Raw genomic sequence first — 24,912 nt, 5'->3', positions numbered from 1 at the left:
CAATGTCCCGGCTCTCTCTCCACTCGCGCTGTTTTCAATGTCCCGGCTCACTCTCCACTCGCGCTGTTTTCAATGTCCCGGCTCTCTCTCCACTCGCGCTGTTTTCAATGTCCCGGCTCTCTCTCCACTCGCGCTGTTTTCAATGTCCCGGCTCTCCCTCCACTCGCGCTGTTTTCAATGTCCCGGCTCTCTCTCCACTCGCGCAGTTTTCAATATCCCGGCTCTCTCTCCACTCGCGCTGTTTTCAATGTCCAGGCTCACTCTCCACTCGCGCTGTTTTCAATGTCCCGGCTCTCTCTCCACTCGCGCTGTTTTCAATGTCCCGGCTCACTCTCCACTCGCGCTGTTTTCAATGTCCCGGCTCTCTCTCCACTCGCGCTGTTTTCAATGTCCCGGCTCTCTCTCCACTCGCGCTGTTTTCAATGTCCCGGCTTTCTCTCCACTCGCGCTGTTTTCAATGTCCCGGCTCACTCTCCGCTCGCGCTGTTTTCAATGTCCCGGCTCTCTCTCCACTCGCGCTGTTTTCAATGTCCCGGCTTTCTCTCCACTCGTGCTGTTTTCAATGTCCCGGCTCACTCTCCACTCGCGCTGTTTTCAATGTCCCGGCTCACTCTCCACTCGCTCTGTTTTCAATGTCCCGGCTCTCCCTCCACTCGCGCTGTTTTCAATGTCCCGGCTCTCCCTCCACTCGCGCTGTTTTCAATGTCCCGGCTTTCTCTCCACTCGCGCTGTTTTCAATATCCCGGCTCTCTCTCCTCTCGCGCTGTTTTCAATGTCCCGGCTCACTCTCCGCTCGCGCTGTTTTCAATGTCCCGGCTCTCTCTCCACTCGCGCTGTTTTCAATGTCCCGGCTTTCTCTCCACTCGTGCTGTTTTCAATGTCCCGGCTCACTCTCCACTCGCGCTGTTTTCAATGTCCCGGCTCACTCTCCACTCGCTCTGTTTTCAATGTCCCGGCTCTCCCTCCACTCGCGCTGTTTTCAATGTCCCGGCTCTCCCTCCACTCGCGCTGTTTTCAATGTCCCGGCTTTCTCTCCACTCGCGCTGTTTTCAATATCCCGGCTCTCTCTCCTCTCGCGCTGTTTTCAATGTCCCGGCTCTCTCTCCACTCGCGCTGTTTTCAATATCCCGGCTCTCTCTCCACTCGCGCTGTTTTCAATGTCCCGGCTCTCTCTCCACTCGCGCTGTTTTCAATGTCCCGGCTCTCCCTCCACTCGCGCTGTTTTCAATGTCCCGGCTCTCTCTCCACTCGCGCTGTTTTCAATGTCCCGGCTCTCTCTCCAGTCGCGCTGTTTTCAATGTCCCGGCTCTCTCTCCACTCGCGCTGTTTTCAATGTCCCGGCTTTCTCTCCACTCGCGCTGTTTTCAATGTCCCGGCTCTCTCTCCACTCGCGCTGTTTTCAATGTCCCGGCTCTCCCTCCAGTCGCGCTGTTTTCAATGTCCCGGCTCTCTCTCCACTCGCGCTGTTTACAATGTCCCGGCTCTCTCTCCACTCGCGCTGTTTTCAATGTCCCGGCTCTCTCTCCACTCGCGCTGTTTTCAATATCCCGGCTCTCTCTCCACTCACGCTGTTTTCAATGTCCCGGCTCTCCCTCCAGTCGCGCTGTTTTCAATGTCCCGGCTCTCTCTCCACTCGCGCTGTTTTCAATGTCCCGGCTCTCTCTCCACTCGCGCTGTTTTCAATGTCCCGGCTCACTCTCCTCCCGCGCTGTTTTCAATGTCCCGGCTCTCCCTCCACTCGCGCTGTTTTCAATGTCCCAGCTCTCTCTCCACTCGCGCTGTTTTCAATGTCCCGGCTCTCTCTCCACTCGCGCTGTTTTCAATATCCCGGCTCTCTCTCCACTCGCGCTGTTTTCAATGTCCCGGCTCTCTATCCACTCACGCTGTTTTCAATGTCCCGGCTCTCCCTCCAATCGCGCTGTTTTCACTGTCCCGGCTCACTCTCCACTCGCGCTGTTTTCAGTGTCCCGGCTCTCTCTCCACTCGCGCTGTTTTCAATGTCCCGGCTCTCTCTCCTCTCGCGCTGTTTTCAATGTCCCGGCTCATTCTCCACTCGCGCTGTTTTCAATGTCCCGGCTCACTCGCCACTCGCACTGTTTTCAATGTCCCGGCTCTCTCTCCAGTCGCGCTGTTTTCAATATCCCGGCTCTCTCTCCTCTCGCGCTGTTTACAATGTCCCGGCTCTCTCTCCACTCGCGCTGTTTTCAATATCCCGGCTCTCTCTCCTCTCGCGCTGTTTACAATGTCCCGGCTCTCTCTCCACTCGCGCTGTTTTCAATGTCCCGGCTCACTCTCCACTCGCACTGTTTTCAATGTCCCGGCTCTCTCTCCAGTCGCGCTGTTTTCAATATCCCGGCTCTCTCTCCTCTCGCGCTGTTTACAATGTCCCGGCTCTCTCTCCACTCGCGCTGTTTTCAATGTCCCGGCTCTCTCTCCACTCGCGCTGTTTTCAATGTCCCGGCTCACTCTCCACTCGCGCTGTTTTCAATGTCCCGGCTCTCTCTCCACTCGCGCTGTTTTCAATGTCCCGGCTTTCTCTCCACGCACGCTGTTTTCAATGTCCAGGCTCTCCCTCCACTCGCGCTGTTTTCAATGTCCCGGCTCTCCCTCCACTCGCGCGAGTTTTCAATGTCCCGGCTCTCTCTCCACTCGCGCTGTTTTCAATATCCCGGCTCTCTCTCCACTCGCGCTGTTTTCAATGTCCCGGCTCTCCCTCCACTCGCGCTGTTTTCAATGTCCCGGCTCTCCCTCCACTCGCGCTGTTTTCAATGTCCCGGCTCTCTCTCCACTCGCGCTGTTTTCAATGTCCCGGCTCACTCTCCACTCGCGCTGTTTTCAATGTCCCGGCTCTCTCTCCACTCGCGCTGTTTTCAATGTCCCGGCTCTCCCTCCACTCGCGCTGTTTTCAATGTCCCGGCTCACTCTCCTCTCGCGCTGTTTACAATGTCCCGGCTCTCTCTCCACTCGCGCTGTTTTCAATGTCCCGGCTCTCTCTCCACTCGCGCTGTTTTCAATGTCCCGGCTTTCTCTCCTCTCGCGCTGTTTTCAATGTCCCGGCTCTCCCTCCACTCGCGCTGTTTTCAATGTCCCGGCTCCCACTCCACTCGCGCTGTTTTCAATGTCCCGGCTCTCTCTCCACTCGCGCTGTTTTCAATGTCCCGGCTCACTCTCCACTCGCGCTGTTTTCAATGTCCCGGCTCTCCCTCCACTCGCGCTGTTTTCAATGTCCCGGCACTCTCTCCACTCGCGCTGTTTTCAATGTCCCGGCTCACTCTCCACTCGCGCTGTTTTCAATGTCCCGGCTCTCCCTCCACTCGCGCTGTTTTCAATGTCCCGGCTCCCACTCCACTCGCGCTGTTTTCAATGTCCCGGCTCTCTCTCCACTCGCGCTGTTTTCAATGTCCCGGCTCACTCTCCACTTGCGCTGTTTTCAATGTCCCGGCTCACTCTCCTCTCGCGCTGTTTACAATGTCCCGGCTCTCTCTCCACTCGCGCTGTTTTCAATGTCCCGGCTCTCTCTCCACTCGCGCTGTTTTCAATGTCCCGGCTCCCACTCCACTCGCGCTGTTTTCAATGTCCCGGCTCTCTCTCCACTCGCGCTGTTTTCAGTGTCCCGGCTCACTCTCCACTCGCGCTGTTTTCAATGTCCCGGCTCTGTCTCCACTCGCGCTGTTTTCAATGTCCCGGCTCACTCTCCACTCGCGCTGTTTTCAATGTCCCGGCTCTCCCTCCACTCGCGCTGTTTTCAATGTCCCGGCTCTCCTTCCACTCGCGCTGTTTTCAATGTCCCGGCTCACTCTCCACTCACGCTGTTTTCAATGTCCCGGCTCTCTCTCCACTCGCGCTGTTTTCAATGTCCCGGCTCTCTCTCCAGTCGCGCTGTTTTCAATGTCGCGGCTCTCCCTCCACTCGCGCTGTTTTCAATGTCCCGGCTCACTCTCCTCTCGCGCTGTTTACAATGTCCCGGCTCTCTCTCCACTCGCGCTGTTTTCAATATCCCGGCTCTCTCTCCACTCACGCTGTTTTCAATGTCCCGGCTCTCCCTCCAGTCGCGCTGTTTTCAATGTCCCGGCTCTCACTCCACTCGCGCTGTTTTCAATGTCCCGGCTCTCTCTCCACTCGCGCTGTTTTCAATGTCCCGGCTCACTCTCCTCCCGCGCTGTTTTCAATGTCCCGGCTCTCCCTCCACTCGCGCTGTTTTCAATGTCCCGGCTCTCTCTCCACTCGCGCTGTTTTCAATGTCCCGGCTCTCTCTCCACTCGCGCTGTTTTCAATATCCCGGCTCTCTCTCCACTCGCGCTGTTTTCAATGTCCCGGCTCTCTATCCACTCACGCTGTTTTCAATGTCCCGGCTCTCCCTCCAATCGCGCTGTTTTCACTGTCCCGGCTCACTCTCCACTCGCGCTGTTTTCAGTGTCCCGGCTCTCTCTCCACTCGCGCTGTTTTCAATGTCCCGGCTCTCTCTCCACTCGCGCTGTTTTCAATGTCCCGGCTCATTCTCCACTCGCGCTGTTTTCAATGTCCCGGCTCACTCTCCTCCCGCGCTGTTTTCAATGTCCCGGCTCTCCCTCCACTCGCGCTGTTTTCAATGTCCCGGCTCTCTCTCCACTCGCGCTGTTTTCAATGTCCCGGCTCTCTCTCCACTCGCGCTGTTTTCAATATCCCGGCTCTCTCTCCACTCGCGCTGTTTTCAATGTCCCGGCTCTCTATCCACTCACGCTGTTTTCAATGTCCCGGCTCTCCCTCCAATCGCGCTGTTTTCACTGTCCCGGCTCACTCTCCACTCGCGCTGTTTTCAATGTCCCGGCTCTCTCTCCACTCGCGCTGTTTTCAATGTCCCGGCTCTCTCTCCACTCGCGCTGTTTTCAATATCCCGGCTCTCTCTCCACTCGCGCTGTTTTCAATGTCCCGGCTCTCTATCCACTCGCGCTGTTTTCAATGTCCCGGCTCACTCTCCACTCGCGCTGTTTTCAGTGTCCCGGCTCTCTCTCCACTCGCGCTGTTTTCAATGTCCCGGCTCTCTCTCCACTCGCGCTGTTTTCAATGTCCCGGCTCTCTCTCCACTCGCGCTGTTTTCAATGTCCCGGCTCTCTCTCCACTCGCGCTGTTTTCAATGTCCCGGCTCATTCTCCACTCGCGCTGTTTTCAATGTCCCGGCTCACTCTCCTCCCGCGCTGTTTTCAATGTCCCGGCTCTCCCTCCACTCGCGCTGTTTTCAATGTCCCGGCTCTCTCTCCACTCGCGCTGTTTTCAATGTCCCGGCTCTCTCTCCACTCGCGCTGTTTTCAATATCCCGGCTCTCTCTCCACTCGCGCTGTTTTCAATGTCCCGGCTCTCTATCCACTCACGCTGTTTTCAATGTCCCGGCTCTCCCTCCAATCGCGCTGTTTTCACTGTCCCGGCTCACTCTCCACTCGCGCTGTTTTCAATGTCCCGGCTCTCTCTCCACTCGCGCTGTTTTCAATGTCCCGGCTCTCTCTCCACTCGCGCTGTTTTCAATATCCCGGCTCTCTCTCCACTCGCGCTGTTTTCAATGTCCCGGCTCTCTATCCACTCGCGCTGTTTTCAATGTCCCGGCTCACTCTCCACTCGCGCTGTTTTCAGTGTCCCGGCTCTCTCTCCACTCGCGCTGTTTTCAATGTCCCGGCTCTCTCTCCACTCGCGCTGTTTTCAATGTCCCGGCTCATTCTCCACTCGCGCTGTTTTCAATGTCCCGGCTCTCCCTCCACTCGCGCTGTTTTCAATGTCCCGGCTCTCCCTCCACTCGCGCTGTTTACAATGTCCCGGCTCTCCCTCCACTCGCGCTGTTTTCAATGTCCCGGCTCATTCTCCACTCGCGCTGTTTTCAATGTCCCGGCTCTCCCTCCACTCGCGCTGTTTTCAATGTCCCGGCTCTCCCTCCACTCGCGCTGTTTACAATGTCCCGGCTCTCTCTCCACTCGCGCTGTTTTCAATGTCCCGGCTCTGTCTCCACTCGCGCTGTTTTCAATGTCCCGGCTCTCTCTCCACTCGCGCTGTTTTCAATGTCCCGGCTCACTCTCCACTCGCGCTGTTTTCAATGTCCCGGCTCTCCTTCCACTCGCGCTGTTTTCAATGTCCCGGCTCTCCCTCCACTCGCGCTGTTTACAATGTCCCGGCTTTCTCTCCACTCGCGCTGTTTTCAATGTCCCGGCTCTCCCTCCACTCGCGCTGTTTTCAATGTCCCGGCTCACTCTCCACTCGCGCTGTTTTCAATGTCCCGGCTCACTCTCCACTCGCGCTGTTTTCAATGTCCCGGCTCTCCCTCCACTCGCGCTGTTTTCAATGTCCCGGCTCACTCTCCACTCGCGCTGTTTTCAATGTCCCGGCTCTCTCTCCAGTCGCGCTGTTTTCAATGTCCCGGCTCTCCCTCCACTCGCGCTGTTTTCAATGTCCCGGCTCACTCTCCACTCGCGCTGTTTTCAATGTCCCGGCTCACTCTCCACTCGCGCTGTTTTCAATGTCCCGGCTCACTCTCCTCCCGCGCTGTTTTCAATGTCCCGGCTCTGTCTCCACTCGCGCTGTTTTCAATATCCCGGCTCTCCCTCCACTCGCGCTGTTTTCAATGTCCCGGCTCTGTCTCCACTCGCGCTGTTTTCAATGTCCCGGCTCTCTCTCCACCCGCGATTTTTAAATCTCCCGGCTTTCTCTCCACTCGCGCTGTTTTCAATGTCCCGGCTCTCTCTCCACTCGCGCTGTTTTCAATGTCCCGGCTCTCTCTCCACTCGCGCTGTTTTCAATGTCCCGGCTCACTCTCCACTCGCGCTGTTTTCAATGTCCCGGCTCACTCTCCACTCGCGCTGTTTTCAATGTCCCGGCTCTCTCTCCACCCGCGATTTTTAAATCTCCCGGCTCTCTCTCCACTCGCGCTGTTTTCAATGTCCCGGCTCTCCCTCCACTCGCGCTGTTTTCAATGTCCCGGCTCTCTCTCCACTCGCGCTGTTTTCAATGTCCCGCTCTCTCTCCACTCGCGCTGTTTTCAATGTCCCGGCTCACTCTCCACTCGCGCTGTTTTCAATGTCCCGGCTCTCCCTCCACTCGCGCTGTTTTCAATGTCCCGGCTCTCTCTCCTCCCGCGCTGTTTTCAATGTCCCGGCTCTCCCTCCACTCGCGCTGTTTTCAATGTCCCGGCTCTCTCTCCACTCGCGCTGTTTTCAATGTCCCGGCTCTCTATCCACTCGCGCTGTTTTCAATGTCCCGGCTCTCTCTCCACTCGCGCTGTTTCCAATGTCCCGGCTCTCTCTCCACTCGCGCTGTTTTCAATGTCCCGGCTCTCTCTCCACTCGCGCTGTTTCCAATGTCCCGGCTCTCTCTCCACTCGCGCTGTTTTCAATGTCCCGGCTCTCTCTCCACTCGCGCTGTTTTCAATGTCCCGGCTCTCTCTCCACTCGCGCTGTTTTCAATGTCCCGGCTCTCCCTCCACTCGCGCTGTTTTCAATGTCCCGGCTCACTCTCCACTCGCGCTGTTTTCAATGTCCCGGCTTTCTCTCCTCCCGCGCTGTTTTCAATGTCCCGGCTCACTCTCCACTCGCGCTGTTTTCAATGTCCCGGCTCTCTCTCCACTCGCGCTGTTTTCAATGTCCCGGCTCTCCCTCCACTCGCGCTGTTTTCAATGTCCCGGCTCACTCTCCTCTCGCGCTGTTTACAATGTCCCGGCTCTCTCTCCACTCGCGCTGTTTTCAATGTCCCGGCTCTCTCTCCACTCGCGCTGTTTTCAATGTCCCGGCTTTCTCTCCTCTCGCGCTGTTTTCAATGTCCCGGCTCTCCCTCCACTCGCGCTGTTTTCAATGTCCCGGCTCCCACTCCACTCGCGCTGTTTTCAATGTCCCGGCTCTCTCTCCACTCGCGCTGTTTTCAATGTCCCGGCTCACTCTCCACTCGCGCTGTTTTCAATGTCCCGGCTCTCCCTCCACTCGCGCTGTTTTCAATGTCCCGGCACTCTCTCCACTCGCGCTGTTTTCAATGTCCCGGCTCACTCTCCACTCGCGCTGTTTTCAATGTCCCGGCTCTCCCTCCACTCGCGCTGTTTTCAATGTCCCGGCTCCCACTCCACTCGCGCTGTTTTCAATGTCCCGGCTCTCTCTCCACTCGCGCTGTTTTCAATGTCCCGGCTCACTCTCCACTTGCGCTGTTTTCAATGTCCCGGCTCACTCTCCTCTCGCGCTGTTTACAATGTCCCGGCTCTCTCTCCACTCGCGCTGTTTTCAATGTCCCGGCTCTCTCTCCACTCGCGCTGTTTTCAATGTCCCGGCTCCCACTCCACTCGCGCTGTTTTCAATGTCCCGGCTCTCTCTCCACTCGCGCTGTTTTCAGTGTCCCGGCTCACTCTCCACTCGCGCTGTTTTCAATGTCCCGGCTCTGTCTCCACTCGCGCTGTTTTCAATGTCCCGGCTCACTCTCCACTCGCGCTGTTTTCAATGTCCCGGCTCTCCCTCCACTCGCGCTGTTTTCAATGTCCCGGCTCTCCTTCCACTCGCGCTGTTTTCAATGTCCCGGCTCACTCTCCACTCACGCTGTTTTCAATGTCCCGGCTCTCTCTCCACTCGCGCTGTTTTCAATGTCCCGGCTCTCTCTCCAGTCGCGCTGTTTTCAATGTCGCGGCTCTCCCTCCACTCGCGCTGTTTTCAATGTCCCGGCTCACTCTCCTCTCGCGCTGTTTACAATGTCCCGGCTCTCTCTCCACTCGCGCTGTTTTCAATATCCCGGCTCTCTCTCCACTCACGCTGTTTTCAATGTCCCGGCTCTCCCTCCAGTCGCGCTGTTTTCAATGTCCCGGCTCTCACTCCACTCGCGCTGTTTTCAATGTCCCGGCTCTCTCTCCACTCGCGCTGTTTTCAATGTCCCGGCTCACTCTCCTCCCGCGCTGTTTTCAATGTCCCGGCTCTCCCTCCACTCGCGCTGTTTTCAATGTCCCGGCTCTCTCTCCACTCGCGCTGTTTTCAATGTCCCGGCTCTCTCTCCACTCGCGCTGTTTTCAATATCCCGGCTCTCTCTCCACTCGCGCTGTTTTCAATGTCCCGGCTCTCTATCCACTCACGCTGTTTTCAATGTCCCGGCTCTCCCTCCAATCGCGCTGTTTTCACTGTCCCGGCTCACTCTCCACTCGCGCTGTTTTCAGTGTCCCGGCTCTCTCTCCACTCGCGCTGTTTTCAATGTCCCGGCTCTCTCTCCACTCGCGCTGTTTTCAATGTCCCGGCTCATTCTCCACTCGCGCTGTTTTCAATGTCCCGGCTCACTCTCCTCCCGCGCTGTTTTCAATGTCCCGGCTCTCCCTCCACTCGCGCTGTTTTCAATGTCCCGGCTCTCTCTCCACTCGCGCTGTTTTCAATGTCCCGGCTCTCTCTCCACTCGCGCTGTTTTCAATATCCCGGCTCTCTCTCCACTCGCGCTGTTTTCAATGTCCCGGCTCTCTATCCACTCACGCTGTTTTCAATGTCCCGGCTCTCCCTCCAATCGCGCTGTTTTCACTGTCCCGGCTCACTCTCCACTCGCGCTGTTTTCAATGTCCCGGCTCTCTCTCCACTCGCGCTGTTTTCAATGTCCCGGCTCTCTCTCCACTCGCGCTGTTTTCAATATCCCGGCTCTCTCTCCACTCGCGCTGTTTTCAATGTCCCGGCTCTCTATCCACTCGCGCTGTTTTCAATGTCCCGGCTCACTCTCCACTCGCGCTGTTTTCAGTGTCCCGGCTCTCTCTCCACTCGCGCTGTTTTCAATGTCCCGGCTCTCTCTCCACTCGCGCTGTTTTCAATGTCCCGGCTCATTCTCCACTCGCGCTGTTTTCAATGTCCCGGCTCTCCCTCCACTCGCGCTGTTTTCAATGTCCCGGCTCTCCCTCCACTCGCGCTGTTTACAATGTCCCGGCTCTCCCTCCACTCGCGCTGTTTTCAATGTCCCGGCTCATTCTCCACTCGCGCTGTTTTCAATGTCCCGGCTCTCCCTCCACTCGCGCTGTTTTCAATGTCCCGGCTCTCCCTCCACTCGCGCTGTTTACAATGTCCCGGCTCTCTCTCCACTCGCGCTGTTTTCAATGTCCCGGCTCTGTCTCCACTCGCGCTGTTTTCAATGTCCCGGCTCTCTCTCCACTCGCGCTGTTTTCAATGTCCCGGCTCACTCTCCACTCGCGCTGTTTTCAATGTCCCGGCTCTCCTTCCACTCGCGCTGTTTTCAATGTCCCGGCTCTCCCTCCACTCGCGCTGTTTACAATGTCCCGGCTTTCTCTCCACTCGCGCTGTTTTCAATGTCCCGGCTCTCCCTCCACTCGCGCTGTTTTCAATGTCCCGGCTCACTCTCCACTCGCGCTGTTTTCAATGTCCCGGCTCACTCTCCACTCGCGCTGTTTTCAATGTCCCGGCTCTCCCTCCACTCGCGCTGTTTTCAATGTCCCGGCTCACTCTCCACTCGCGCTGTTTTCAATGTCCCGGCTCTCTCTCCAGTCGCGCTGTTTTCAATGTCCCGGCTCTCCCTCCACTCGCGCTGTTTTCAATGTCCCGGCTCACTCTCCACTCGCGCTGTTTTCAATGTCCCGGCTCACTCTCCACTCGCGCTGTTTTCAATGTCCCGGCTCACTCTCCTCCCGCGCTGTTTTCAATGTCCCGGCTCTGTCTCCACTCGCGCTGTTTTCAATATCCCGGCTCTCCCTCCACTCGCGCTGTTTTCAATGTCCCGGCTCTGTCTCCACTCGCGCTGTTTTCAATGTCCCGGCTCTCTCTCCACCCGCGATTTTTAAATCTCCCGGCTTTCTCTCCACTCGCGCTGTTTTCAATGTCCCGGCTCTCTCTCCACTCGCGCTGTTTTCAATGTCCCGGCTCTCTCTCCACTCGCGCTGTTTTCAATGTCCCGGCTCACTCTCCACTCGCGCTGTTTTCAATGTCCCGGCTCACTCTCCACTCGCGCTGTTTTCAATGTCCCGGCTCTCTCTCCACCCGCGATTTTTAAATCTCCCGGCTCTCTCTCCACTCGCGCTGTTTTCAATGTCCCGGCTCTCCCTCCACTCGCGCTGTTTTCAATGTCCCGGCTCTCTCTCCACTCGCGCTGTTTTCAATGTCCCGCTCTCTCTCCACTCGCGCTGTTTTCAATGTCCCGGCTCACTCTCCACTCGCGCTGTTTTCAATGTCCCGGCTCTCCCTCCACTCGCGCTGTTTTCAATGTCCCGGCTCTCTCTCCTCCCGCGCTGTTTTCAATGTCCCGGCTCTCCCTCCACTCGCGCTGTTTTCAATGTCCCGGCTCTCTCTCCACTCGCGCTGTTTTCAATGTCCCGGCTCTCTATCCACTCGCGCTGTTTTCAATGTCCCGGCTCTCTCTCCACTCGCGCTGTTTCCAATGTCCCGGCTCTCTCTCCACTCGCGCTGTTTTCAATGTCCCGGCTCTCTCTCCACTCGCGCTGTTTCCAATGTCCCGGCTCTCTCTCCACTCGCGCTGTTTTCAATGTCCCGGCTCTCTCTCCACTCGCGCTGTTTTCAATGTCCCGGCTCTCTCTCCACTCGCGCTGTTTTCAATGTCCCGGCTCTCCCTCCACTCGCGCTGTTTCCAATGTCCTCAACTCCTCTCATACCATAAGCCCATCCCCTGTCAGCTGTCTCTTTCTCTCCCCCACAAAATAACAATCCCAACCCCCAGCAACACTCTAACTACCTGCTCACCCCCTACTGCGATTCCGTGAACTAGCCTGCCCAGCTAGCTTGGCAGCCTGCGCCAATGGCGCCTAGCAACCTACACCCCCCCCCCCCCGATTCCCCACCCCCAACAGTAACGGTACAAACAGCATCATTCAAAGACCGCAAGAAGTAAAACACCAGCCCCACAGAAGAACAAAGGATAATGGCCCCCAGAGAGAGAAGAAAACAGAGCAGAGCCCAATGCACTCACCCACGACCCTCCCCCATCCCCCAAGAAACCCCCAAAAACTTCCCATGGGGAGAAAACAACCCCCCCCCCCCCACACCCAACCTCCCGGCACAGGGAGGCAGGGAGAACAAACTCCCCAACCACCTCCTCTAAAGTTCAGTGTCCTCTGTCATTGTCCATTGTCTCTCACAAACTCCATCGCTTCCTCCGGTGTCCCAAAATAGTATTCTTGACCATTGTAGGTCACCCAGAAGCGTGCAGGGTACAGCATCCCAAATTTCACCTTCTTCTTAAAGAGGGCATCCTTCACTCTGTTAAAGCTCGCTCTCCTCTTGGCCAGCTCAACACCCAGGTCCTGGTGTACTTGACGTTGACTGCCCTCCCAGGTACACCGCCTCGTCTGCCTGGCCCATCTCAGGATCCGTTCCTTAGCAAGAAACCGGTGCAATCGCACCACCATCGCCCTCGGTGGCTCCTTACCCTGCAGCTTCCTCATCAGCACCCTGTCCAACATCGTGGCCACCTATGAGCCCGCATCCACTCCCTCAATGCCCTCTGGCAACTCCACAATCCTCGGGTTCAGTCTCCGGGAGCATTTCACCAGATCCTCCACCTTCTCCTGAAGCCATTTCTGGGTATCTCGCATCACCCCCATCTCGGCCGCCAACAAAGTAAGCCGCTCCCCATGCTCCCCCACCGTCTCTTCCACCTACTGGATCGCTTGGCTTTGAGACTCCAACCTCAGCTCCATGCGGTCGATCCCCGCCTTGAGAGGATCCACCATCCTCGCCAGGTCCTCCAGAGACTCCCTTCTCTGCTGGCTGAACTTCTCGTTCAAAAGTCCACCAGCTGCTCCATAGACCATCTTCCCTTGTGTCGCAGGCAAAAGTTTCTTGCTCCAGCCACTCCTTTCGTCTAAAACCACTTCTGGTCCACGACTCCATCCACCGGTGGAATAAACTCTTTCTCCACCACTCCTGCACCTTTTTCCAGTACAACATCCACCCATTAATCAGGGAAAAGGCCCAAAAGCACCGCCACAAGCGGGAGCTGCCAAATGTGCGACCACTCACACCATGGCCGCCACCGGAAGTCCCTGGGAACAATTATAACATCTTGTTAGGTCGATATGGAATCATTCTCAAAGTTGAGATCAATGGATTTGATCCAAGTGAGTTGTGGCAAGAAGTTTGGGCTTGGTACACACTGCTGCAGTTTAATGCACAATAACTCTTCAAAATTGGAATAGGAATACTACTTTTTAAAAATTCTTTCATGGGATTGGGCTGTCGGTGACAAGGCCTGCATGTGTTGCCCAATCCTAGTTGCCCTTGAACTGAATGGCTTGCCTCACCATGTCTGAGGGCAGTAAAGAGTTAACTTCAGTGCAGCAGAATCACATGTGGGCCAGACCAGGTAAGGATGGCAGATTTCCTTCCCTAAAGGACATCAGTGAACCAGGAGTGGGTTTATGACAATTGACAATGGTTTCATGGTCGTCATTACTGGGACCAGGTTTTTAATTCCAGATTATTCAGTGAATTTAAATTCCACCAGCTGCTGCAGAGCGATTTGAACCCTTGACCCCAAAACATTAGCCTGGGCCTCTGGATTACGAGCCCAATGACATTAAAACTAGGCCACTGTGCCTAATATCATCATACAAACCCATGTGTGTGTGTTCTGCACTGGTGACCGTTTCCCTGTCAATTGGTTTTTGTTCTGTACCCAGATAAAACCTTTTTGTCACTGAATTCATAGAATCATAGAATTTACAGTGCAGAAGCAGGCCATTCGGCCCATCGGGTCTGCACCGGCTCTTGGAAAGAGCACCCTATCTAAGCCCACACCTCCACCCTATCCCCGTAACCCAGCAACCCCATAAAGGCAACCTAAGGGCAATTTAGCCTGGCTAATCCACCTAACCTGCACATTTGGATTGGGGGAGGAAACCGGAGCACCCGGAGGAAACCCACGCAGACACGGGGAGAACGTGCAGATTCCGCACAGACTGTGACCCAAGCCGGGAATCGAACCTGGGACCCTGGCGCTGTGAAGCCATAGTGCTAACCACTATGCCACCGTGCTACCCAATTGTTTTGCCTGCTGCCACCATGGTCTTTCTTCCTGATCAAACTTATTGTTTGTTTGGTCTTCTTTGAGAAGATTGTCAATCAAACAATCAGGTATTAGTTTGAGGATGTTCTTATTATTGCCTGAGTATATTGCCTTACTATGAAAGCTGTCACCATTTCTCAACTGTTTCACCTGACTACATTGACAGTAACAAACCTTTGCAAAAGTTGGTAATCTTCATATTTGGGAGCCCTTTCTAAATTCATTCCTCTTATTCTTTTCATACCCATCTTTGGCAAAAGGGCTGTGGTAGTTCAACCCCTTCTGACAAGTAGACCTCTGATATAGTTTTTCTCTTCTCTGCCTTAGGTTCCGCTTACAGCAGAACCTGGTAGGTGGGTTGGGCCCATTAAACAGACCCCGAAACTCCATTCCACACGCGATCGCAAAACTGCGACACATATTAAGGTATTTTTACTCTGCACGATTAATGCTGTTCCTTCCTCATAAAGTTGACACTTCCACACTTTTGCAACCCCTGGTACGTACTCCTTGGTGATGTAAACCCTCTAAGGACTACTTACCCACTCTAGACCAGAACTGAATATGATGCTTCTCTTGCTCTTGCCCAGTGTAGATCTGAAACTCAACAACTATCTTAAAATACTTCATGGACGTCTGTTTTCCTTCCTTATTTAGACTATCTTTTTGTACATGTGCAGTGTGACCACATCAATCATGAGCAGCAATGTTTCAAGTGAATTTATTTATCCATGAATAGAGGGGCGGTATGTGGCGCAGTGGTTAGCACTGGGACTGCGGCGCTGAGGACCCGGGTTCGAATCCCGGCCCTGGGTCACTGTCCGTGTGGAGTTTGCACATTCTCCCCATGTCTGTGTGGATTTCACCCCCACAACCCAAAGATGTGCAGGTTAGGTGGATTGGCCCTTAATTGGAAAATAAAAAAATAATAATTGGGTCATCTAAAAAATGTTTTTAAATTATCCATGAATAGAAATCCTACTTTGCTCCAGAGTGAGATCGCAAATACTCGTTAACGAAGATTGACACTACAAACTGGTAACTGCCAGATAATTGAAGATTCCCAAATTCCCTTTCAGTGGGAAATAAAATTAATTAATCTTGCACGATCAGTTTTTCCAAAGCAAAAAGAATTCCCCTACCTAATATCGATGTGCAGAGCATCATCGCCACAAGGACTGCAGCAGTTCACCTCCACACCTTTGGGCATTGAAGGATGGGCGGTAAAAGCAGACCTGGCAGCAAGCCTTTGCTCCAGCAACAATCTTTGTTACGTTATGGTGATCCCAACTCCCAACTAGCGGATCAATCCCTCCAATTAATTTGAGGGTACAGTTTACTGAGACGTAGATAAATGAGGTTCTATAATTGGTGAAGCAAAGCTTGCTCTGAAAATTGGCTTTGTATATTTTTCAGGGTCATAGATTTTCCTCAGCTTACTTTCCTGTGGGACATGAATAGCACAAGTTGAAAGATCTCTCCCTGACCCCTGAAAGTGACAATGTGAAACCTTCATGTTTATCAGTCATAGAATCATAGAATTTGCATTGCAGAAGGTGGTCATTCGGCCTATCGAGTCTGCACCGGCCCTTGGAGGCCCACTCCTTCACCCTATCCCTGTAACTCAGCAACCCCACCTAACCTTTTTGGACACAAAGGGGCAATTCAGCATGGCCAATCCACCTAACCTGCACATCTTTGGACTGTGGGAGGAAGCACCCGGAGGAAACCCATGTAGACAGGGAGAGAACGTGCAGACTCCACACAGACAGTGACCCAAGGCCGGAATCGAACCTGGAACGCCAGAGCTGTGAAGCAACAGTGCTAACCACTGTGCTACCAGGCAGCATTAATCTGTATCACTGAGTCCTGTGAAAATCGTTGTTAGAGGAGAGGTTCCCATGATCGTATAAGGACTGCAATCTTAATGCTGCATAGCAGATCTCATTGAGCCTTTATCAAACTCATTTTAATATGGGATTATTAGCCTCCTGTTCAATTTCTGCCTAGTTTAATCACTCTCATTGTGATGGGGAAGATGGAGGGAAGGAACACATTCAGTTCCTCACTGTGTTATAAATGGTGGGACAAAAGCTGGGTGATTTGAATTACTTTTTCTTGCAACCCCCAACCTCCATGAAGTATGGTAGCAATTACAGCACACTGTGCCTGTGTTAGATAGGATGCCATGTTTCTGTTATATGTCGCATGTACTAACAAAAATTGTATTTGTTAAACTATGTGATTATGTTATCGTGACGCATAAATGTGAGAACACGATTTTTGTTTTGTTTAACAAGTCTGGAATGGTGATGGAAATACATTAGTTTTTTTAAAAGACTACATGTATTTTAATACTATTTGTGGTAAATTTGGGTGATGTGATTATACAGCCATTATGAGGCTCTCACTTTTCAATCTTTACCAGATCCCGTGGTAATCATTGATAATTTCTGCAGTTATGAAAGCAGATGAATGTTGTTTATTAACATTTACTGTTAATAGATGAAAGAAATTGTGAGGCATTCTTAACCACCTAGCAGGGTTAATTCCACTGAGTCACTACCGGATCAGGGTTAGCATCCAGGATGATTAAAAATAAAAATTATAGCCTGGAAGTAGCTGGTTTACACATCCTACTTGATCATTTCGATGTGTGCAAAACATACATTCAGCTGTGTGTATACGTACACAAATTATCTCTGCTCAGCTTGTTGCTTTCTCCTGTGACTGAAGCAGCAGAGCTTCAACGGTCAGAACTGGTGGATGTAAAGGACCACATGGGATAAAGAAATTTCTCCCCGCTGTTTCAATGAACATTTATCCCTCAACTAACACCTAAACCAGATTAACCAATCATTATTTCTTTGTTTCTGGGAACTTGCTAGGTGCAAATTTCTGATGATTCTCCTACATCAGAACAATGACTATATTCCAAAAAGTGCTTCATTGGTTGTAAAGCATTTCTGGACATCCTGAGCTCATGCAAGGTTCTGTATAAATGCAATTCCTTTCTTTTTTTAACTGCCACTATTGGATGTTTCCCCAGAATGAGATCAAACCCGAGGAGTTCTGTTTCTTTAAAATGTCCTCTTCTCTTGAGATCCGTTGTCCGCCACAATGATCGCCTTTCTTCCCTCTATCTCAAACTGCATTTAAGGCATGAATTTGCTAATCCTATCGCACACAGTTCAAAATAAAATGAATCTCGGAGGCTAACCAGCTGGGTTATTATCCCGTAAATGCACATGGATAGCAAAAAGTATTGATGTTCCAAAGAATGAGCATCAGAGTATCTGCAGTAAAGGCTTATTTAAAAGTCAGCATCGCTGTGAAGACACAAAGCGGGTGACCATTCAAGTGGGAAAATCGATTAAAAGCTTTCTGTGAGAAATATGCCTCAAATAGCCAGAGGACTTGATATGTTCTAGGAGTAGCCTTTGACTTCAATAATACTTACAAAAGGTTAGAACTATTTACCCAATATTGTTAGGTGCCCTTGATAAGTACGGATGTTATAAATGTATAATGTATTGGTGGAAAGTGTCCATTTAAATTAAAAACATCTTTTTAAAGATTAATAGGTTTCTATTTTATTTGTGAGTTACAGCTTAAATGTAGTTTATTCATTGTTTTTACATATAGGGGCTGGAACTATTTTTAGATAGGTGCTGGTCTCCAAGAAGATAGAACTTTAGCTGTGTCAGCATAAGTCAACCATGCAATGGAATAATCAAAGGGTTGAGCCAGCAGTTTTTTTTTCATAATCTGGTTTTGCTACAGTCAACTAGTTCCATCAGCGTTTTCAGATAATCTCGTAGAGGGGAGTTAAAGCACATGAGGTGAGGGTAAAATAAAACGGTGCAGACAGTTTAACTCTGATCAGTACTGCTTGGGCTTTCCCCTTAACATCACTTCATTCTTCGCAGGTTACAACCTCCCAGCTGTCAACATCCAATAATAAGTGTTCAATCCTGATACTGGCTGACAGCGAGAATGAGAAAAATAAGTGGGTGGGACTGCTGAATGAGCTACACCGGATCCTGAAGAAGAACAAACTCAAGGACCGATCAGTCTTCGTTCCAAAGGAAGCTTATGACAGTGCTCTGCCTCTTATTAAGACAACTCAGTCAGCCGCCATTATAGGTAGGAGCCAGCTGACTGCCTTTTCACTGCAGCTGATATCCCTCAGCATGTAACGTCATAAAATACAATCACCGGCCAGTTTGCATAATATAATAAAATAACAATAACTGTAAAGCAGTTTGGGGTGTCCTGAGGACATGGAAGGTGCTATGTAAGTACAAATTCTTCCTTTTCTTTTAATTCAATATATCAAAAATATTTAGTCCAATTTTCCTGTTTTATTTCCTCTCTTAGTGTCGTTATTGGCTCGGTTGTGCCAGAGCAATCCTGAGGGTGTGCCAACTTTTAGACAGTCAATTGAGGCCCCATCTATTATATTTCACCCGTGTCCTGGCCAGTATTTACCAAAGACAAAGATTAGCTGATCACCTAACTCGTACTGTTTTGGGGACCTCTATGTAACTTAGCTGCTGTGTTTGATATCTTAAACAAGATTTTAAGAATACTTCAAAATAATTCATGGAATTTAGTATTTACAGCACAAAAACAGGCCATTCAACCCAATCAGTAGTTATTATCCTCACTCATATTCTTCCATCTAACTGCATATCATCTTGCCAACAATAATTGGCTGTCAAATTGTTGCAGAGAGTGAGAAAGACATGAGGCTGAATTCTCCACCATCAGGATTCTCCGTTTTGCCGGCATCCCGGGGGTTTCCCGATGGCGTAGGGCTGCCCTACAACCAGCCGGCGGAACGGAGAATCCCGACGGCGTGCCGCTTCAGAAATCTGGCGCGGCGGGATGGAGAAAGTGGCCCCGAATAGAAATACAAATGTGTTGGGTTTTTTTCTCCACTTCTCTGCCCCTCTCCAGCCCCCACCACTTCAGAAGAATGAGTGATGAGATAGGTCAAATAACAGTTGAAAAAAGACACGTTAATGTTTTGGATAGTGACCTTCTATTGTCAAGGATGATATTCAACAATGAACAATTACTATTGTATCACTAGTGTGAGTGTAAACTCAGCTGGGAATTTTAATGGAACATTCATAAGATGTTTCTGTTAGAAGTAGTAGATGATATTCTGGAGTGGGAAGAAGGTCCAACTGCAACATTGGACATTTAGTGAAGAATACCACGTGCCAACAATCTTCCAACTTCTTATTGTGACGGAGAGGGGAAAGGGCTTCCCATTCGACAAATTTGTTTGGCTTGAAAATCTTGTTGTAATTTCTCAGTTTAACACAAAGTGCTAGATGGCTGGTTTGTGATGCAGACTGACGTGGGGTCATGACCCATCCCGGCTGAGATTATTCATGAAGGTCTCACCTTCTCAACCTTGCTCCTCGCCTGAGGTGTGGCGATCCTCAGGTTAAATCACCCCTCAAAAGGGAAAGCAGCCTTTGGTCCTCTGGGACAGTGGCCACATTTACATTCATAATCTGGAGGGTAACTATTGGATTTGTAGAATTAGAATTGTCAATCTTAAATCAGAAGATATAACCGACACAACAAGTCAAAAAAACATTTTCATATTTGACATTCCCATGTTTCTTTGTATCACTATGTGGCCGGTTCCCAGCAGTGATAATATCCCAATTTTAGTAGAAGAGTAGGAAGGCAGTGCAGGGATCCCCTGCGGTCATTTCCCTCCAAAACAGATTTACCGTTTTGGAAACTGTTGGGGGAGATGGCTCACCAGGGGAAGGTGGCAGCAGCCAGGTTCATGGCACCGTGGCTGGCTCTGCTGCACAGAAGGGCGGGAAAAAGAGTGGCAGAGCTATAGTGATAGGGGATTCAATCGTAAGGGGAATAGACAGGCGTTTCTGCGGACGCAAACGAGAATCCAGGTTGGTATGTTGCCTCCCTGGTGCAAGGGTCAAGGATGTCTCGGAGCGGCTGCAGGGCATTCTGGAGGGGGGAGGGTGAACAGCCAGCTGTCGTGGTAAATATAGGCACCAACGATATAGGTAAAAAACGGGATGAGGTCCTACAAGCTGAATTTAGGGAGTTAGGAGTTAAACTAAAAAGTAGGACCTCAAAGGTAGTAATCTCAGGAATGCTACCAGTGCCACATGATAGTCAGAGTAGGAATGACAGGATAGCTAGGATGAATACGTGGCTTGAGAGATGGTGCAAGAGGGAGGGTTTCAAATTCCTGGGACATTGGGACCGATTCTGGGGGAGGTGGGACCTGTACAAATCGGACGGTCTGCATCTGGGTGGGACCGGAACCAATGTTCTCGGGGGGGTGTTTGCTAGTGCAGTTGGGGAGGGTTTAAACTAATGTGCCAGGGGGATGGGAACCGATGTAGGAAGTCAGTGGGGACAGAAACAAAAGGCAGGAAGGGAGAGTGTGTAAAGCATGACCAGAGAAAGCAGGGCAGAGAGCAAGGAAGGTCTACATTAAACTGCATTTATTTCAATGCAAGGGGCCTGACGGGCAAAGCGGATGAACTCAGGGCATGGACGGGCACATGGGACTGGGATATTATAGCTATGACTGAAACATGGCTAAGGGAGGGGCAGGACTGGCAGCTCAATGTTCCGGGCTACAGATGCTATAGAAAGGATAGAACAGGAGGTAAGAGAGGAGGGGGAGTGGCGTTTTTGATTAGGGAGAACATCACGGCAGTACTTAGAGGGGATATATCCGAGGGTTCGCCCACTGAGTCTATATGGGTGGAACTGAAAAATAAGAAGGGAGAGATCACCTTGGTAGGACTGTACTACAGGCCCCCAAATAGTCAGCGCGAAATTGAGGAGCAAATATGTAAGGAGATTACAGATAGCTGCAAGAATAATAGGGTGGTAGTAGTAGGGGACTTTAACTTTCCCAACATTGACTGGGACAGCCATAGCATTAGGGGCTTGGATGGAGGGAAATTTGTTGAGTGTATTCAGGAGGAATTTCTCATTCAGTATGTGGATGGACCGACTAGAGAGGGGGCAAAACTTGACCTCGTCTTGGGAAATAAGGAAGGGCAAGTGATAGAAGTGCTAGTGAGGGATCACTTTGGGACAAGTGACCATAATTCCATTAGTTTTAAGATAGCTATGGAGAATGATAGGTCTGGCCCAAGAGTTAAAATTCTTAATTGGGGCAAGGCCAATTTTGATGGTATCAGACAGGAACTTGCAGAGGTGGATTGGGGGAGACTATTGGCAGACAAAGGGACGGCTGGTAAATGGGAGGCTTTTAAAAATGTGTTAACCAGGGTGCAGGGTAAGCACATTCCCTTTAGAGTGAAGGGCAAGGCTGGTAGAAGTAGGGAACCCTGGATGACTCGAGATATTGAGACTCTGGTCAAAAAGAAGAAGGAGGCATATGACGTACATAAGCAACTGGGATCAAGTAGATCCCTTGAAGAGTATAGAGATTGTCGAAATAGAGTTAAGAGGGAAATCAGGAGGGCAAAAAGGGGACATGAAATTGCTTTGGCAAATAATGCAAGGGAGAATCCAAAGAGATTCTACAGATACATAAAGGGGAAAAGAGTAACTAGGGACAGAGTAGGGCCTCTTAAGGATCAACAAGGGCATCTATGTGCAGAGCCACAAGAGTTGGGTGAGATCCTGAATGAATATTTCTCATCGGTATTCATGGTGGAGAAAGGCATGGATGTTAGGAAACTAAGGGAAATAAATAGTGATGTCTTGAGAAGTGTGCATATTACAGAGGAGGAGGTGCTGGAAGTCTTAAAGCGCATCAAGGTAGATAAATCCCCGGGACCTGATGAAATGTATCCCAGGATGTTGTGGGAGGCTAGGGAGGAAATTGCGGGTCCCCTAACCGAGATATTTGAATCATCTGCAGCCACAGGTGAGGTGCCTGAAGATTGGAGAGTGGCGAATGTTGTGCCCTTGTTTAAGAAGGGCAGCAGGGAAAAGCCTGGGAACTACAGACCGGTGAGCCTAACGTCTGTAGTAGGTAAGTTGCTAGAAGGTATTCTGAGAGACAGGATCTACAAGCATTTAGAGAGGCAAGGACTGATTCGGGGCAGTCAGCATGGCTTTGTGCGTGGAAAATCATGTCTCACAAATTTGATTGAGTTTTTTGAGGGAGTGACCAAGAAGGTAGATGAGGGTAGTGCAGTAGACGTTGTCTACATGGACTTTAGCAAAGCCTTTGACAAGGTACCGCATGGTAGGTTGTTGCAGAAGGTTAAAGCTCACGGGATCCAGGGTGAGGTTGCCAATTGGATTCAAAATTGGCTGGACGACAGAAGGCAGAGGGTGGTGGTAGAGGGTTGTTTTTCAAACTGGAGGCCTGTGACCAGTGGTGTGCCTCAGGGATCGGTGCTGGGTCCACTGTTATTTGTGATTTATATTAATGATTTGGATGAGAATTTAGGAGGCATGGTTAGTAAGTTTGCAGATGACACCAAGATTGGTGGCATAGTGGATAGTGAAGAAGGTTATCTAGGATTGCAACGGGATCTTGATCAATTAGGCCAGTGGGCCGACGAATGGCAGATGGAGTTTAATTTAGATAAATGTGAGGTGATGCATTTTGGCAGATCGAATCAGGCCAGGACCTACTCAGTTAATGGTATGGCGTTGGGGAGAGTTATAGAACAAAGAGATCTAGGAGTACAGGTTCATAGCTCCTTGAAGGTGGAGTCGCAGGTGGACAGGGTGGTGAAGAAGGCATTCGGCATGCTTGGTTTCATTGGTCAGAACATTGAATATAGGAGTTGGGACGTCTTGTTGAAGTTGTACAAGACATTGGTACGGCCACTCTTGGAATACTGTGTGCAGTTCTGGTCACCCTATTATAGAAAGGATATTATTAAGCTAGAAAGAGTGCAGAAAAGATTTACTAGGATGTTGCCGGGACTTGATGGTTTGAGTTATAAGGAGAGGCTGGATAGACTGGGACTTTTTTCCCTGGAGCGTAGGAGGCTTAGGGGTGATCTTATAGAGGTCTATAAAATAATGAGGGGCATAGATAAGGTAGATAGTCAACATCTTTTCCCAAAGGTAGGGGAGTCTAAAACTAGAGGGCATAGGTTTAAGGTGAGAGGGGAGAGATTCAGAAGGGCCCAGAGGGGCAATTTCTTCACTCAGAGGGTAGTGAGTGTCTGGAATGGGCTGCCAGAGGTAGTAGTAGAAGCGGGTACAATTGTGTCTTTTAAAAAGCATTTAGATGGTTACATGGGTAAGATGGGTATAGAGGGTTATGGACCAAGTGCGGGCAACTGGGACTAGCTTAATGGTAAAAACTGGGCGGCATGGACTGGTTGGGCCGAAGGGCCTGTTTCCATGCTGTAATCTTCTATGATTCTATGATTCTAACTTCATTCACAATGTTACATGCTCACTCCAAATCAGTGATGTGAGATCCTGCCAGATTTAACTTGAGCTTCATCACCAGGGCAGACCCAATCCTTCTCCAATGTGACCAAATAACATGGAGGCCATTAGCTAGTGCAGCAGAGGAGGCTGCTGCTTTGTTTCACTTAGAAAAACATCCCAATACCCTTTATAGAGACGTAATCCGACAAAAAGCAACTCCAAGCCAAAGAAGGCAACTTTATGGGGGTTAGCCAAAAGCTTGGTCAGAGAGGAAATGATAAATGAAAATGAAATGAAAATCGCTTATTGTCACGAGTAGGCTTCAAATGAAGTTACTGTGAAAAGCCCCTAGTCGCCACATTCCGGCGCCTGTTCGGGGAGGCTGGTACAGGAATCGAACCGTGCTGCTGGCCTGCCTTGGTCTGCTTTCAAAGCCAACGATTTAGCCCTGTGCTAAACAGCCCCAGAGGTCAGTTCGAAGGAGGATTTTAAAGAAAGAATATCCGGTTGGGGGGCTGAACTTCAAGCCACTGCTGGTGAGGCAAGTAGCCTGATATCTTTCTCTGTGAAATGCATCAGCTACTTGAAGAGGACCAGCCGATGTTGACAGCACATGTGGAACATGTTGGTGAAGCCCAAGACCCAGGCCTCAAGCCTCCGTGAAGTTTTACATTGTTGGTTTAAAAACAGACTATAACCAATTTCCATGCCAAAACCATTTTGGGGCAGTTGAGGGTTTTAGTGAGCTACACGGTTCTGCCTATAATTTCATCATTTTGTCAATTAAAATTAGGAGATTCAGAGGACTGCTGATGTGGGGAATAAAGAAAATTCACATTGTACTGTATGAGAGATTGATGCTGAGGTGTGCTGTAAAGGCACAGTGTGACTGGTGTCATACTAACCTGAGATTGCCTACCACTGGCAAAACGTGGTTGTATTTAGCACCTTTGTCAAGGATGAAATGTTAACCAATAAGAGAAAACCGTGATACAGGTGCCACATATCAACACCTGTTCCCCTCACTTACTGTATTCCAGATCATGAAAGGATAGCACTGGGAAATGAAGAAGGATTGTTTGTAGTGCATGTCACCAAAGACGGTAAGTGGATTTCTTTCTCACCCGTTTTCACTGAACATGTCCTGTACAATTCCACATGCAGTAATATTTTGATATTATTACAAACATGAGCACCAAATATGTTTCATACCCAATTCCTTACATTTTGATCTCCTGTAAGTGTTTATTCGTCATGTAATTTAATTGAAAATTTTCTTGAGTTTTCTCACATGAAATCTTGCAACTGGAAACAGTGTGATGGTTTAATGAAGGGATGCTCAGCTTCTTGCAGTAGGGACTGATACAAATGTCACAATCAGAGTGGATTGTAAGTAGTTACATAGAAATGTGAAGCTCAGTTGAAAAAGATGAGCCCCTCCATACAAATCATCCAAACTCTCGCCCCATGCACAAAAACCGCAAGCCTCTCATATCAAATTCAAGTCCCTTTCAAATCTACAAACGTCATGAACTCCGGTTGCTC

General features: G+C 50.6%; 1 protein-coding gene across 9 annotated transcripts in view; it reads left to right on the top strand.

Annotated features, from left to right (window-relative positions):
* Positions 1 to 24,912, top strand: part of LOC140411160 (serine/threonine-protein kinase MRCK alpha-like) — a 900,765-nt gene that overhangs the window by 771,649 nt on the left and 104,204 nt on the right. For 5 of the 9 annotated variants that reach the window (XM_072500235.1, XM_072500232.1, XM_072500236.1 and 2 more), the window contains 2 exons: positions 17,910 to 18,126; positions 24,408 to 24,470. In XM_072500235.1, the coding sequence (XP_072356336.1) occupies positions 17,910 to 18,126; positions 24,408 to 24,470 (280 nt within the window). Of the gene's footprint in view, positions 1 to 14,307; positions 14,407 to 17,909; positions 18,127 to 24,407; positions 24,471 to 24,912 lie in introns of all 9 variants that reach the window. The other 4 variants (XM_072500231.1, XM_072500230.1, XM_072500229.1 and 1 more) reach the window with 1 other exon arrangement.

Source organism: Scyliorhinus torazame, chromosome 4, assembly GCF_047496885.1.
Source record: "Scyliorhinus torazame isolate Kashiwa2021f chromosome 4, sScyTor2.1, whole genome shotgun sequence".
In the NCBI taxonomy this organism is placed as follows: Eukaryota; Metazoa; Chordata; class Chondrichthyes; order Carcharhiniformes; family Scyliorhinidae; genus Scyliorhinus; species Scyliorhinus torazame.
The sequence above is the reverse complement of the archived record's forward strand: the minus strand, read 5'-3'. Positions and strand labels throughout refer to the sequence as shown.